This window comes from Lepidochelys kempii, chromosome 10, assembly GCF_965140265.1.
Source record: "Lepidochelys kempii isolate rLepKem1 chromosome 10, rLepKem1.hap2, whole genome shotgun sequence".
NCBI classification, from domain to species: Eukaryota; Metazoa; Chordata; order Testudines; family Cheloniidae; genus Lepidochelys; species Lepidochelys kempii.
The window spans coordinates 16,559,575-16,574,110 of NC_133265.1; the positions used below are offsets into that span (position 1 = coordinate 16,559,575).

At 43.9% G+C, this 14,536-nt stretch overlaps 1 protein-coding gene across 3 annotated transcripts in view; it reads right to left on the bottom strand.

Annotated features, from left to right (window-relative positions):
- The window catches only part of EEF2K (eukaryotic elongation factor 2 kinase), a 44,864-nt gene that overhangs the window by 16,266 nt on the left and 14,062 nt on the right, over positions 1–14,536 (bottom strand). For all 3 annotated transcript variants that reach the window (XM_073362193.1, XM_073362191.1, XM_073362192.1), the window contains exons 3-9: positions 11,259–11,359; positions 9,597–9,657; positions 8,622–8,659; positions 4,517–4,688; positions 3,165–3,314; positions 929–1,061; positions 15–142 (exon numbers count right to left, since the gene is read on the bottom strand). In XM_073362193.1, coding sequence (XP_073218294.1) covers positions 15–142; positions 929–1,061; positions 3,165–3,314; positions 4,517–4,688; positions 8,622–8,659; positions 9,597–9,657; positions 11,259–11,359 — 783 coding nt within the window. The remainder of the gene's footprint in view (positions 1–14; positions 143–928; positions 1,062–3,164; positions 3,315–4,516; positions 4,689–8,621; positions 8,660–9,596; positions 9,658–11,258; positions 11,360–14,536) is intronic.

A 14,536-nucleotide genomic window follows, 5' to 3' on the forward strand; every position in this document is an offset into this window, starting at 1 on the left:
ACAAAGAAACTTACAAGCAGTTTGTTACTATGATCCAAGACATGCTTCTCTTTAGGTGAAAGATCAAAAGGTGTAAGTCCCATACTTCTGCAAATCTTGTTACAGGCATGAGAATGAAAGAACAAAGCCATACCCCGTACACCTGGGGATAATAAAAGAATTTAGTGAAGAAAGATTTTATTAACAAGAATTTAGATTTTAGAAGCCCTAAACGCCTTCCTTCAAATTATTCATTCAGCTATGCCACAATATTCTGGATCACCTTTCAATTTTAAAATACTACAGGCCTAAAATGGAACTACCCCAAAACAAACACACACACACACACGCACTTTCTATTTTAAAATCTCTGCTAGCTTTTCTCTATCATCCCTTTAAATCAATGTCTTCAAAAATGTTAAAATCTTAGAAGCTCTGGCTGTAATGCATGTAAGATATATTGCAATAAACAATTAAAAAACCAGGGCAAAATTCAGTCCCATACAAAAGACTCACACAAACCCTAGGCAGATCTGAATGAGAGAGCTTAAATTGTAAACAAGGTTATTCCTCCATCCACTCTGCTGGATGCATTCTAGTGATTTGGTGGGGAATTTACTGCTCTCAAACTGCAGGAAGCTTTTACATAACATGAATCTATAAGACTGGAGCTGGCAGGATGTGGAAAATGTTTTTCTTTTTAAAATAGGCATCCTGAGTCAAGACCAACTTTTCTATTTTAAATCCACCATTTTGCAGAGCTTCACATACGGTTGGGGTACCTTCCGATACACAATGACACAAATTAACAGGCACTGGAGGTGGAAATTTCTCAGTTGTTCGCATTCTGATCATCAGGAGTTTGCCTGCTCTCCTCATTCCCAAGTTCGTGCTGCTTAGAAGGAGAAAAAGCGTTCATAAAAATATTAACTAGCATTATTGATTTCACCTAGGTTGCCGTCTCCAAAGTCTGTGCCACTTTCTGTGTGGATCTGAGGGTCTGTATAAAGATCGCCAACTCCCTGGATATCAACAATAATGAGCTGGTGTCCTGAACGCTCAAATGTGAAGTGACTAAAGGCCTGTAGGGAAATTGTAAAATAATTAAGCGATGGAGAAGGAAATCAAGACAATATAAATGGGCCAACAGGAGGTGAAGGAGGAAACTTAATCCTCATTTTATTGAGAACAACAAGATACCTCACTTTATTTTTCTATTTTAATTTTTTTCATTGACACTTTAAGGGCAATTCATTAGGATATCCTGGGCCTGATGCACCGCTGATAAACCTGATAAACCAGTGTAAAGTTGGAGTAAGCCACTGTTGAATTAGGCCCAGTGTAAATAGACGGATAATAACAGCTAGAGATGGAAAAGTCCTATTACATCGGAGTCCATCCCTTGCAAGTGCAGGGTACAGCCCTCCGAGAGGGAATCAATCCAAGACCACACTTGGTGGCAAATCCTCGTTGCCTTACTCATGGGAAGTCAACAGGACAGCTTGTGTTGAAAAGCCAGAAGGATTTGGCATGTGGCCTTTAATTTTAACTCAAAGGCCAGAAAGAAGCACAGTCTATTGTTGGCAAACTATCTGGCTGAACATTACTCTGCAGATTGTATGTGAAGCTGCATTACCTTCAATGAAAAATATTAACTAAAAACAATGGTGTAAGCCTAAAATTAAATACTGGGGGGGGGGGGTGTTGTTCCCCAGGAGCCACATGGGGAGGGGACCCTTTGTAAGCAGATCTCTAACATGGAAAAGGGGAGGAGGGGGTGTCTTCAGCCTGGACCCCACACAGTAGGGAGTGGATGGGCTGTGGGGCAAGAATAGGAAGGCCAAGTGGGTGAGCTGAAGGGGATATGCATCATTCCCTCCCCCCATACTGGGAATTCTATTTTCCAATGGAGCTCCACTCCTTTAAAAGTGGAATTAAGAGACCGCTATTATGAAGGACAGAACTAAGGAGAGCAGCAGCAGGATGTGGAGTCACAGAGGCTCAACACAAACAGCCCTCCACCTCCCAATCTCAGGACTATGGAGTTTGGGGGCCAGACCCCTGTGTCTTCTGTGGATAGGCAGACCCCAGTCCCCAACTGCCAAAGGGAAATGTAAGCATATTCACATAGCTTTCCTTTCTCTAGGGCCTCCTTGTGTGAACTGTCCTATAAGCTGCAGTGATCTGGCTCTAGGAACATAATTAAGACTGCAAAACGTATGACTGGGCTCTTTAAATACTGCATTTAAAGTGTGCCAAGCACAAAAATAATCCTGCTCTTTTGCATACAGCTGGGACATTTGGCACCTCCTGGGAAGGCCTCCAGAAGGGCTCTGTATTTAATTTTAGGCTTACACCATTGTTTTTAGTTAATATTTTTCATTGAGGATAATGCAGTTAGATAGACACTTTTAGTGCAGCAAATCTTATGAAATATTTTGTTCCCAACCTCTGAAAGGATAGTGCTGATTCCACAACGTGCAAAAAGCCAATGAGGACATAAAACCCTCCATCCACATTCAAGCAAGGAGGTGAATATAAGAAACATTTAAAATGTTGCTTGTGTGGTGCTTTCTACCATTTGTTTTAATCCTTTTATTAGAACCATGAGATTTACATATATCACATGGATTGTTTGTCTATTTGAGTAAGCTGCTTTATTGCTACAGAAACACAACTCCTGGTTCACTTATTCAGAGGCTGAAATTAATGGACCAAATCCTCAGCAGGTGTAAATTGGAGAAAGACAATAGAGTTAAGCTGATTTACACCAGCCAAGTATCTGGCCCCTTGTTCTTATCTATTGTACTGATTTAGTAGAATACCTTTCAGAATCTACAGCTTGATCCCTTTATTTCTTTAAAAATCTGAGTTTGCAAAATCTGCCCCTGCTAAGGTTGGATACTAACTAAAATAAGGCTCAATATTACAAGGTGCTGAATGCTTTCACCAAGGTGCTGAGCACTCTTAACTCCCACTGAAGCCTGGGTAAGATGAGTATTCTAGGCAATCCTCATGAAGCACTCAGAATCTTGCAGGATCAGTCCCTAAATGACAAAGCCTGTGCTGTAACTGGATACATTAATTCTGCACCATCCTTGAAAATCTGCAATGTCTTTTCTTGGCAAAAACAAGTGGATCGCTCAGTAAAGCCAAGCAAATCCCGAGCAGCGCTAAAGTCTCACTTGTGGGGTAAGGCGAATGTTGTCATCTCGTACGAATCCAGAGTTTGAGTTGTATTTGATGTATTTGCCCTCTATGTAATGTTCCAGATGGAAGAGGGGCTTTCCAGGTCTGTTTTTCATTTCGATAATGCTGGTCTGCACTATGTCAACCTGGGAAAGGAAGCAAGAAACTTTGACAAAGGAGCCCTTCGTTCAAATCAAGAAAAAAGTATGGGAATTCTGCAGCTAAGCAAACTTTGGCAATGAACAGTTGCAAAGACTTGTTTATTTAACAATGAGAGTGGAGAGTCATGTGCTTTCGGGGTTGCTGGCAAAATTACAAAAAGCAGCAGCAGTCCCTGAAAAACAACTCACTTCTGTTTTTGCTTGAAAGAACAAAAGACAAATCCTTCGAATAAAGCTTTTAGCAGACATTGATTTTTGATTTTTACTGGGGACTTCTGAAGTGCAGTATGAACAATCTGTATACCCGCACACCCACACGTATGGACGTGGCATACAATTTGCAGTAACTACTGCATGCACTACAGGAATGGAGTGACGTCCTGCCCTTTGTCTTTTAGCATTCACAAATTCAGGGTGATTTTAGAAATCCCTGCCTCCAACAGAGAAACCATTACAGGTCTCTTTAAGTGACTGGATCTAGCGGATTCATTTGCAGAGGCTGAAGAACCTCCTGATGGCCAGTGTATTTGCAGCTCAAAATGAAGATCACTTGGAAGTATGGGGGAAAGATTTCTTTAGCAATAAAGGGCTATTGCACCCTCAGATATGCATGATCTACTCCTCAAAAAGTAAATTCAGAGCCATACATGTGATTCCAAAGCCAGAAAATGACTCTTAATTTTCATTGCTGGTAGATCCTTTTTCCATTTCTCAGACATCTATGTTTGGGAAGTTCTTGCCTCCTCTGAAATACCATCTATTAAGTATTTGCTAGGCAAACACAAATGTATTGCAGCTGGCAGTACATTTTGCAGCATCCTGGTTCTCGCTAAAGCAGGGATATCCCTGGAATACGTGTCTAGAAATCTTAACTAAAATGCCTTAACTTTGCTTTCAGCTGTTCTCTGTTGGTAGGTTAGGTATTTGCATACAATGCCCTTAGAAAGCATGAATGCAACCAACAATATTGCACACACATAGCACTTTTTGTTGAAATTCAACTACCATAAAACAATTAATGAAAAATGCTCAGCGTGGGCCACACGGCTTCATCTGAGCAATTAATTGGCATTGACCTTAATGGGATTTGCACAGATCAATCCCTGTGAACTGGATTTGAAAACTCACCCCTTAAAACAGAAAAACTGAATTTCTTGCTCATTGGTTCACTTGGTGCTTTGTGGTACCTGTTTTGGTGGCTTGTGCCGGTTATACTCCTCTCCCCAAAGTTTTGCTTCCATTTGAAGTCGGACATCCTCAAAGTATACATCCCTGTCTACAGTCTCGATGTATTGCTTGGCAACATAGTTAAATGCACCTCTCCAGTTTTGAGTGTGTAAAAAATTGGACAGCTTTTTCCTGCAAGGCAAACCAATTGCAGATAAAAGGGAAACTCAGAACTTTGATTCAATATTCCCCATTCCCTCACCTCCCAAAACACCAAAATTCAATGTGTCAAATTCTTCCCTCAACAGCAACCTACAACAGGATCTGACTGATGAGACTGAACAGATATTCGAGCTGAAAAAGACGTCTGAGCACATATCAGGGAGGAGGGAGAAAGAAGCATCTTGCATGAATGCTTTGCAACTTGCTAAAAGACAGCCTGTGACACAGCAGAACAAACAGAGCTCGGCTGCTGTAATGTAATACTTGTCCCTACCCTCTCACTTCCCTTCTGATCTCACACCAATGCATGAGTCAGTGCTGTTTGTCTCAAGCACTTGTTCTAAGCCAAATCGCTTTGGCTTGCAGAAAATTAAAGGTGATTTAAAAACTTTAATAGAGAGGAAACAGCCCTTTTCTCCTCTGATAAGGGTAGACTGCTACTTATATAACACAAGAGTAGCTACTCAATCACCCTATGGCAAGGAACAGGTGTTGCAGATCAGAGTCCTTTTGCTTCACCTCTGAAGCTCTGTCAATATATATAAGAAGTCCTTAAGACATAAACACTTAAGAGTGAAGAAAGAAAGACTTTGACTGCAGAGGGACTGCTGGATGCCAACTAATGCAAGTTGGGAGGCTGCAAGGGTGCCAAAATACAGGTCAACTAGAAAACAATAGGTTTCTATACCTCAAAGGCAATACTTTTGAGTTTGGGGACCTCTATTCCACTCACTCTCTCCTTTCACCTTTCCCAGCAGGCCGGAGTGAAAGTACCTTAAAGGACTTACCGGTACTCTGGAGTCCTTAGGAGGGGGCGGGGCCTCAACCAAAAGAGGCAGGACCTTTACATTCCCAGGCCCTTTAAATCACCCCAGAGCTACCAGCTGCAGAGCCCCAGGGCTCAGGGGTGATTTAAAGGGTCTGGGGCTCCAGCTGCTGCTACCACAGCGGAGCCCCAGACCCTTTAAGTAACCATCGGAGCCCGGGGGCTCCTGGCTGCCACTGCTACCCCGGGCTCTGGCGGAGCTTTAAAGGGCCCAGGGCGCTGCTGCAGTAGTGGCAGCCGGGAGCCCCTGGCCCTTTACATCACCAGGGCTCCAGCAGCGGGGCTCAGGTGGTGATTTAAATGGACCCGGAGGGTAGCGGCAGTGGGAGCCCCAGGCCCTTTAAATAGCTGCCGCAACCCCTGGGGCTCCAGCAGCAGGGCTCCGGGGACGATTTAAAGAGTCCGGCGCTCTGGTAGCCGCTACCGCCCCAGGTCCTTTAAACCATCCCCGGAGCCTGCTGGAGCCATGGGGTAGCGGCAGCGGGGCTCTGGTGGCTGTTGAAAGGGCCCGGGGCGGTAACAATGGCCAGAGCCCCTGGCCCGCTAAATCATCCCCGGAGCCCAGTTGCGGGAGCCCTGGGGAGGCGGCAATGGGGCTCCAGCGACTATTTAAAGGGCCTGGGTCAGTAGCTGCGACAGGAGCCCCGGGCCCTTTAAATCGCCGCCCGAGCCCCGCCGCCACTTCCCCAGGGCTCTGGCAGCAGGGCTCTGGCGGCAACTTAAAGGGCCCGAGGCTCCAGTGCTGCTGGGAGCCCCAGGCCCTTTAAACTGCCACCTGGGGAAGCCGAACTGCCCCGGTACAACGCACAGGCTCTTGCCGGTACACCGTACCCGGGCGTACCGGCTTCCTTTCACCTCTGCCAGCAGGCCAACAATAGGGCATGCTCTGCCTATTCATATGGGGCTTAGGGAGAAAGAAAGTGCACATGGTCTTTCTGTTGGGTGATTTAATTTAGCAGAGATGACGACAAAAGCTCTGAAGACAGACCAGAAGCAGAAGCCCCTGGCAAAATTGGGGCTGAGCAGCAGCAGTCTGGAGGAGGAGGTGGGAAAGGTAAAGTAGTGTCTGAAGTCGTGTCCATCTAGCTCCCGGTGGTTCTCAAACTATGACCAGTGGTCAGCAATGGTACAAAGAACCTTTTTTGGTGACCTGCAGAATGACACTTTTGGGAACCAAGCAGTGCCAGTTAAACTCCTCTCCTTCCCAAGACATTGGGAGTGGAGGGGAGCCCACGAGAAGATCGCCTACTTGCCAAGTAGTGCAGAGCGAAAATACTGGAGAGCGACTGCTGCCCAGGAAGGGAGCCCAGCACACCCCTGCTGGGGCAAACAGACAGTGGCTATGACACAGGCCCTCAAAGGAAGGGGTAAACAGGCAAAAATGAAAGATTCTAAGAGTTCCAACAAGGATTTTAGAGCAGCTTGGCTCTCCAGAGAATCAATCTCTTCCTCCAAAGAGAAGCCAGCTCCCGTGCTCTCCTGCAGCCAGCGCTCTCCACTGTTTGCTAAGCACCTTGCAGCCATTCTGCTGAGTGAAAATTTGTGGAGGGGAAAGAGAAGAGATCTCCATGCAAGTGCACAGCAATCAGAAGAGACACCGCTGAGTCACAAGGACATAATAGAGGAGGAGGCGGCTCATGGATGAGAAATATCAACGAACCACTGTAAATGAACTCTGTACAATCCAGGAGAAAGGAAGCTAAAGAAACACACGTGAAACTTGTTTAAGTACAAAAGTTTGAGGTAATGACATAATGGTGTCATTACAGTATCTTGGGCCAGGGACACAAAGAGGAATTTGGTCATTTACAAACAAGAGCTGAAAGCAAACAGGACAAACTAAGGGTTGTTGCTTTAACACTGCATCTGGTTTTGCATGAACAGAAACTGTTTTGCTTCTAAATCCACTCAGGCCCAAGTAGTGGGCTTAATGGTTACTTTGTCCTATTTACCGGGATATTCAGTACATTGGGCTGCTACAATTCAGAAGCTTCTCTCCCTTCCCATAAGTGAAACCAGATGTTAAATCCCACTCATCTGGATCCAGGAGTCAGAGAGAAGGGGGAGCTGCTTGAAGCATGCACATGTGTACTTTCTAGGAGACTTTGGCATCGGGAGACTGGAAAGGGAGGAGATTCTTTTCTAGTGCAAACTGATCTACTGCAAGGTGCTGGTACATACAGCTGTATCCTCAACCATTCGCTGAGCAAAGAGAAACCCTCCCCATCCAGCAATTTCACTTACTGGGAAGAATGATTCTTCTTCTTCCAGTTCCACCTTGCTTAGAACACAGTCATGGTGATTATTCTCTAGCGTCTGATTCATGTTTAACTCTCAGCAGCATAGGCTTCTGGTAGAACTGGGCATTTCTGGTATCTCTTTCACCTGATTGCAGCTATTCCTCCCCCTTATATCTGCATACCCCTGGGCCTGCATTTGGCCCTCCAAGAGTGGCAGACCACTGTAGTCCCATCACATTCAGGACTGTTCCAGCAAACTGGTAACCCACTGTTCTAGGAACATTTGTGTGAGCAGCTGAGCTACAGCAGATGGTGGAAGAGGCAAGTTCCAGCCCTAACTTTTATGGATCTAAGTATCAAGCAACTGATTATGTCTTTTTGGGACTATTCACAGCTACTGTTCCAAGAGTGCTCCAGGAGAGATCATGTCTCATCTCCCAGCATTCCCCAAGCACGCTCATGCTACTATTCCTGAGGAGAATGCAGCATGCTGTCCCTTCTGTGGAGTTCCCTATGCTGTGGCTAGTACCCCGGCGGGATACAGGGAGAAAGAAACAACTGCAGTTGTGCCTGGCCTCTGTGAAAGAGCATAGCTGGGAGTTCCTTGCATCCTCCTTTCCTTGCACATCCATGCAAAGGCCAGGCACAATTTGGCCCACACACTGGGACTTTAATGTGGTTCTCCACCCAGCCATGCTCTCACCCAGCAGGGAATTTTACTCTTTCCCTGCGTTCCTTCCCCCATGTCAGAGAGAACAATTACATTCAAACTGCTGCACTCACAATGACAGGAAATACTACAAGAAGGCCAAAAAGAAAAAGCCAGTGGACGCTTACGTTCTGAAGCACTCCCGCATTGCTCCACGGCCAAAGGGCTGAAAAAAATCCAAAGACAGTCACTGCCATAAAGTTAATCTTTAACAGTATTTGATATTTCCACAGCCCCTCTCCTCCTGCAAGATACCCAAGCACCTCACAAATTACCCACATACAATACAGCTTGAAATGCATCCTTCTCTGAAATGGAAGGTGGTAACCAATTGGCTCAAAGTAGAGGGGAAGGGGAATTTGGGGAAAGGCACCTGGGGCATATAGGTTTTTACACTTTAAGGTCTGATTCAAAATATCTGTCCAGGCTTGAGTTCACTTTTTTGTGATTGCCCAAAACTTCTGACTTCAAAATTCTCAAGCCCAAATTTAGCTCTGAACGTCCAATGTGACCTGCAGACTGACACCACTCTAAATACGTGCACTTCTGCAGTAACATGTACCAAGCAGCTCCTAAAACTTCTCAAGTGACTCCTTGTTTTAAGCTGCAGGTGATGGTGGTCCTGCCCTCATCAGCAGAAAACCCAGGCAGTTTTTTCCTTAAGAGCAGGAATTATCTGGAAGCCTCAAAAAAACAAGGCTGGCCAGACTGCCAGGCAGAAGCCTGTGGGTTAAAGTCCTAAGCACCCATGCCAGCAGGAGCGGGGAGTGCTGAGGAGGCAGCATGCTGAACTCCTGGAGAGGAGTGTATGCCTCATGTCACTTGTCTCTGGTTGGCATTTGCATGGCTGCTGCTGGTCTGGGGAAAAGCTGCCCCTACATGCTGCTTTACTCCAGTGAAGGGAAGGGTACTGTGCACAGACCCCTAACGGAAAAGCAGAGGAATAAAATGAAAAAAGAGAAAGATCCTGAGGCTTGGAAGCCTCTGTTAAAAAACCTCTGTTAGACACCTTCCCCTAGCTTAGTCTATATTAAGAAGGAACTAATAAATACCCCCACTACTAATAATATTAACAGAAAAAACAGAGACAAATGTGCTTTTACTTGTGAAGCCATTTTGATGAGAACTTCATCTTCGACCCACTCCCCAGTAACTGCATTGTACCTGCAAAATTAGAATTCACACCTCTTAGTAAAATGCAGAAGGAACCAAAGACTTTCCCCCGTGTCACACCTGATCCTAGCTGACTGGGGAGTTGATGTAAGGTTCTTCTCTCTGCTCTATCCTACAGAACTCTGAGACTCTCCAAATCTACATGGCTGCCAACATACGACTTAGGAAAGAACACTAGCAAATGGCCTCCTAAGAGGGCAGCCCTGAGGCCACCCTGTGGCTTGGCCAGCAAAAAGCCCTCTACTCCAGAGCCCATGTCAACTCTGCAGCAGAAACTAAGACCCTGTCCACACTACAAAATGTGCCTGATTTGCTATTATGCTAAAGCTCCTCCAGGCTGCTCTTGCTGTGTAAAGAGGGTGGAAATGGTCCTCCGAGAATATCTGCTGCACAGGGGGCCTCCCTGGCTGGTGCAGAGCTGGCATAAGATCTCTACACCAGCCCTGCTCCCAGGTCTTGGCATAGGGGTGGATTGGAGGTATGATGGTGGCACGACCTGAGTGTACTACATTATGGATATTCTCTGCCTCCCAAGGACCATAGGGGGCCTTAAGAAGCAAAGCATAAATTAGAGTAGCCCTGAGGCTACTAAATCTTACACCAGGAGCTGGGCATGCCTCTGCACAACCCTAAAATATAGGGAGAACAAAGGTGGTTTTGCACCTCCTGTCCTCATCCCTTTCCCAAGCACAGGAATGGACTAACTAAGAATCAAAACTGTTGTATCCATAACACACCATTGTTTCTAGCTTGCCTTTCCTGACAAGCATGGATAGATTCCCTCCTCCGCCCTCAAAAATCATGCCAGCCCAGCTATTCTATCTACAAATTGCTTCCCTCGATAGCCTGTACAGCACAGGTTTTAGGGGAAGCAAAACCAGACCCTGCTCTTTTTATTGGGCTATTTCAGTAACCCTAAAGCAGCACTTTCATTATTAAAAATGCACGAGTAGTAAATAAATGTCAGTTCCTCAAATTTCAAACATACAAAACACACAAAACACTTCATGGCTGTGCAGTGTAAATGCTTTAGGAAAGCATGTGCCCAAAGCACCGAATGCAGGTCAGGGGCCAGGACTGGTTTCAGCAGATATACTATGCTGTGCTATTCTGTTCCTTTTAAGGGTTTACATTCCAGCCTCATGGAGCACTGCCGCACGTCCACATAAAGAAACTGCTATTTCAGGAAAGGCACAAAGTGTTACAAACAGGCAGAACTGTTTATAGCTTCAAATGCCATAATGATTTTGTTTCTTTCCTTATTGGATTAATTCTACGGAATATTTATAAATCAATCAGCAACAGCCTTCTCATTTACTTCCTGTCCGTTTCTTGCAATGCTGGAACTTTTAGACATGGCTAAAGTGGGAGAGATTCTAAAATTTTACACTATTTCTTGAGTGAGTATAGTCTTTATAAATGCTAGTTTGTGTCTAAAATGAAATTTTCTTGCCATGGATATTGATTGCACTTATTTACCTAGATAATTATGCAGACTGTATGAAAAAATGAACATAATCCTTTGAAATATACACATGTAACCCAATGGAATCTGCTTAATATCACTATTAGAAGTAGAAACATCTACAGACCTATAACGTGTGGCATATTCTGTTTCAATGTCCTCAAGATGAAATTCTGCCCAGGGATCAGGCATGTGTTTAGCTTTCTGAATGGCATGTTTCCAGGCTTCCTAGAGAAGTTAAAAACTAGAGGTTATTTATATTGAACAACCACCCAATGATTACAAACTTTATAATCACATTATCTACTGTACCTTTGGACCTCAGTGTTCTAAAGGAAAAGATACAGGCAGATTGCTGTGCTCTCGTTGAATCAATGAGCTGGGGTGGGGGTGCACGGACCAGTCTGCATCTCTCTCTTTAAAGGATGAGAGCCATATTTTCTAGTTTCATTCCCCTTCCCTTTCTCTAATTCAGTGGTCCCCAAACTTTTTCCGCCATGCTCCCCCTTACCCATAACGGATCCTGTACATGCCCTCCCCTTGGGAACTGTGGCTCGGAGCTGAGGCTGGAGTTGGGGCCACAGTGGGGGCCAGGAGTGGGGCTGGGTGATGCCCCCTCCCCACCTGCCATGGGGGCTGGCCTAGGCCTCGCCCCCTGAATGTTCCTCTAGGAGGGCGCTCCCCACTGCTTGGAGACCACTGCTCAAATTGGTATTGATTGGGTACAAAACACCATTCGACATTTTACAGTTTCAAGTGCAATGATAAAAAGCACAGAAATGTAAATCAAATCAGAATCTGGTGCTTTACACCACTGTAAATCCAAGTGAGAATTTGGTCTAATACACACAGATATGAACTGAGCATAGCTTGCACAAAATGCAGTAATTTTATAATTTTCAGTGTTTATAGCAGCTATCTGCAATCACATTTAGTAGCCAATGTTAATGTTAGAGAAATTTATATAAAGAGAATTATATTTTAATTGGAACTAACATGTCCTATCAGTGCAAATAAAGAACAAGCCTGCTTTGCATAGTAATATCAAGGAAAAAAAAGCTTTGCAAAAACCAAGGCCTCAAAACTGAGCTCACCACAAGATGCAAAAGCAGAAGAAAGTAGTTATGCAAGGAAAATGGATGATTATTATAGTTCCAGATAAGTAGCTATTTCAGTCTCTGTCAAGTCACAGTAACTCTGAAAATGCATATGTTGAAAATTTGGATAGTTGTTCCACAAACCACTCTAAATGCTTTTCTCTTAACACTTATCCTGTCCCCCATTTTCACATTACACTATGCCCAGAGCCCCTGAGGCCCAATCCTCCAAAGTGCTGAATGCATTCTGCAAGATGCCAAGTACCTTCAATCACTACTTATGTGAATGAGTAAAGGGTGCTCAGCACCTTGCCAGAGTCACTCAGCACCTTAACAGCCGGGGTCCTTTGTGCCAGCTCCTATCTGAATTTGTGGTAGGGAATACTGATTTCTGGACCACGGTTTATCACTTCTGCGACTGAATTTGCAATATTTAAAAATAATTTCTAAAAAAAATTAAAACTAAGTATCAATAAAAGCTAAACAATTACAATACAAATATCTATCAACACTGAAATTCCTTTACAAATGCTTTATATTGTATGATAGAAGGGATCTTTATAAAATAATTTACATTTTCAACAAGCAGGTCCATTCTATTACAAAGCAGCATATTCTAAAAGCAAATAAAAAGCCCCACCATCTCCACCCATAAAACCCAGTCATACACAAAACACATTAAATGAAATCAGACACCTGAGAACGTGGGGCTGCTTGATGTCACATGATCTGATGAGCTACATGGGAGTTTCCATTTGTAAGCTATGTATAGGAACAAGTTGAATAAAAACAGGGACACACCCTTATGCTTCACTGAAATATACCTGATAATTTCCAAGGAATCATGTGGTCATGGGGTGTATGTAGAAAACTGGCCTTTTTGTGCTGTTTGGAGAATGGCTTTATCCCCTTGTCTATGGACTTCACCCTGGAAGGTGCTGAGAGCCCCTGAGAGGTACTGAATGAAATTAATGGGAGCTGAAGGTGCTCAGCACCTCATAGGTTTGAGTCCTACACTTGTATTCTGGTTTTCAAAACAGAGAATCAGCATTAAGAACACCAATTATGCAAGCATGACATTTCTTGGGTTTTAGATTACACAAGGGTGACAAGTTAGAAAATATAAATGAAATAAAAATACTTTAACATCCTCTTTGTTCTTGTTAACAATAGGAAATAATGTGAAAAAACAACGACGTACACACTTTTAAAAGTAAATGACTATTTATGATGGTGAACAAAAGATAAATTACAAAGAACAAAAAATTCTTAAAGGTGATGTTCTGCTTCAGTGATTTCTATGAGTGGAGATGCATCAGTTCTTCTAAAGTATAAAATAATGAATCAAAATACCATGTTTTTAAAAAAGTCTTACAGCATCTACTATGAAAGGTTCCATTTTAACCTACTCGACTACAGTCAACCACAGAGCCCTGCTTAGATTGTTGCTGTGTGTTAGTCTAAAGAGTTCATGAGAAACATTAAAATAGGAAAATGTACCTAAGAAAAATGATCAGTTAAGCGCTTCCTTTTCTGATAAATGAAAAATATGCCTTTCCCACTTAGGATATATCTACAGTGCAATTAGACATGCAGCTGGCTTGTGCCAGCTGATGTGGGGCTCAGGCTGCCAGGCTGTTTAATTGCGATGTGGACATCAGGCTGGAGCCTGATCTCCGTGACCCTCCCACCTTGCAGGGTCCTAGAGCCCAGGCTCCAGCCTGAGCCCAAAAGTCTACACCACAATTAAACAGCTCCTTCGCCCAAGCTCCAGAATCCGAGTCAGCTGGTATGAGCCAGTCACAGGGTTTTAACTGCAATATAGACATACCTAGAAGAAGCTGTTTTTCAAAATGTGCATTCCGGAGTAAAATACAACTTAGAGTATCTGTGCACAAATCTGTTCAAGTCAATGGAACAGCATATGTAAGTACAGGTTAAAGCACTGGAGACATTATTTGGTAGAAAGATTGAGGGGTCTGATCCTGAGAAGAATTGCATTAATTTGAAGTCAATGAGAATCTGCCATTGACTTTGGTGGGAACAGAATCAGGCTCAATGGGAGTTGATGTTACTTTGCAGGACCAAACTCAAAATCATAACAGATTTGGGCTCAATATATTGTATATACATGGAAACAACAGCAGCGTTAAAATTCCCTCACCCTCCGCAATCACCAAATGGCACATGATTCTATTACCATTTTTGTAATAACTGATATCTATCTAGCTTGCAAAAATGTCCACAGTATTAGAACGTCAAATACATTACACTTAATCAGCTGTGGTGGGTAAGTCAACATGTCTAC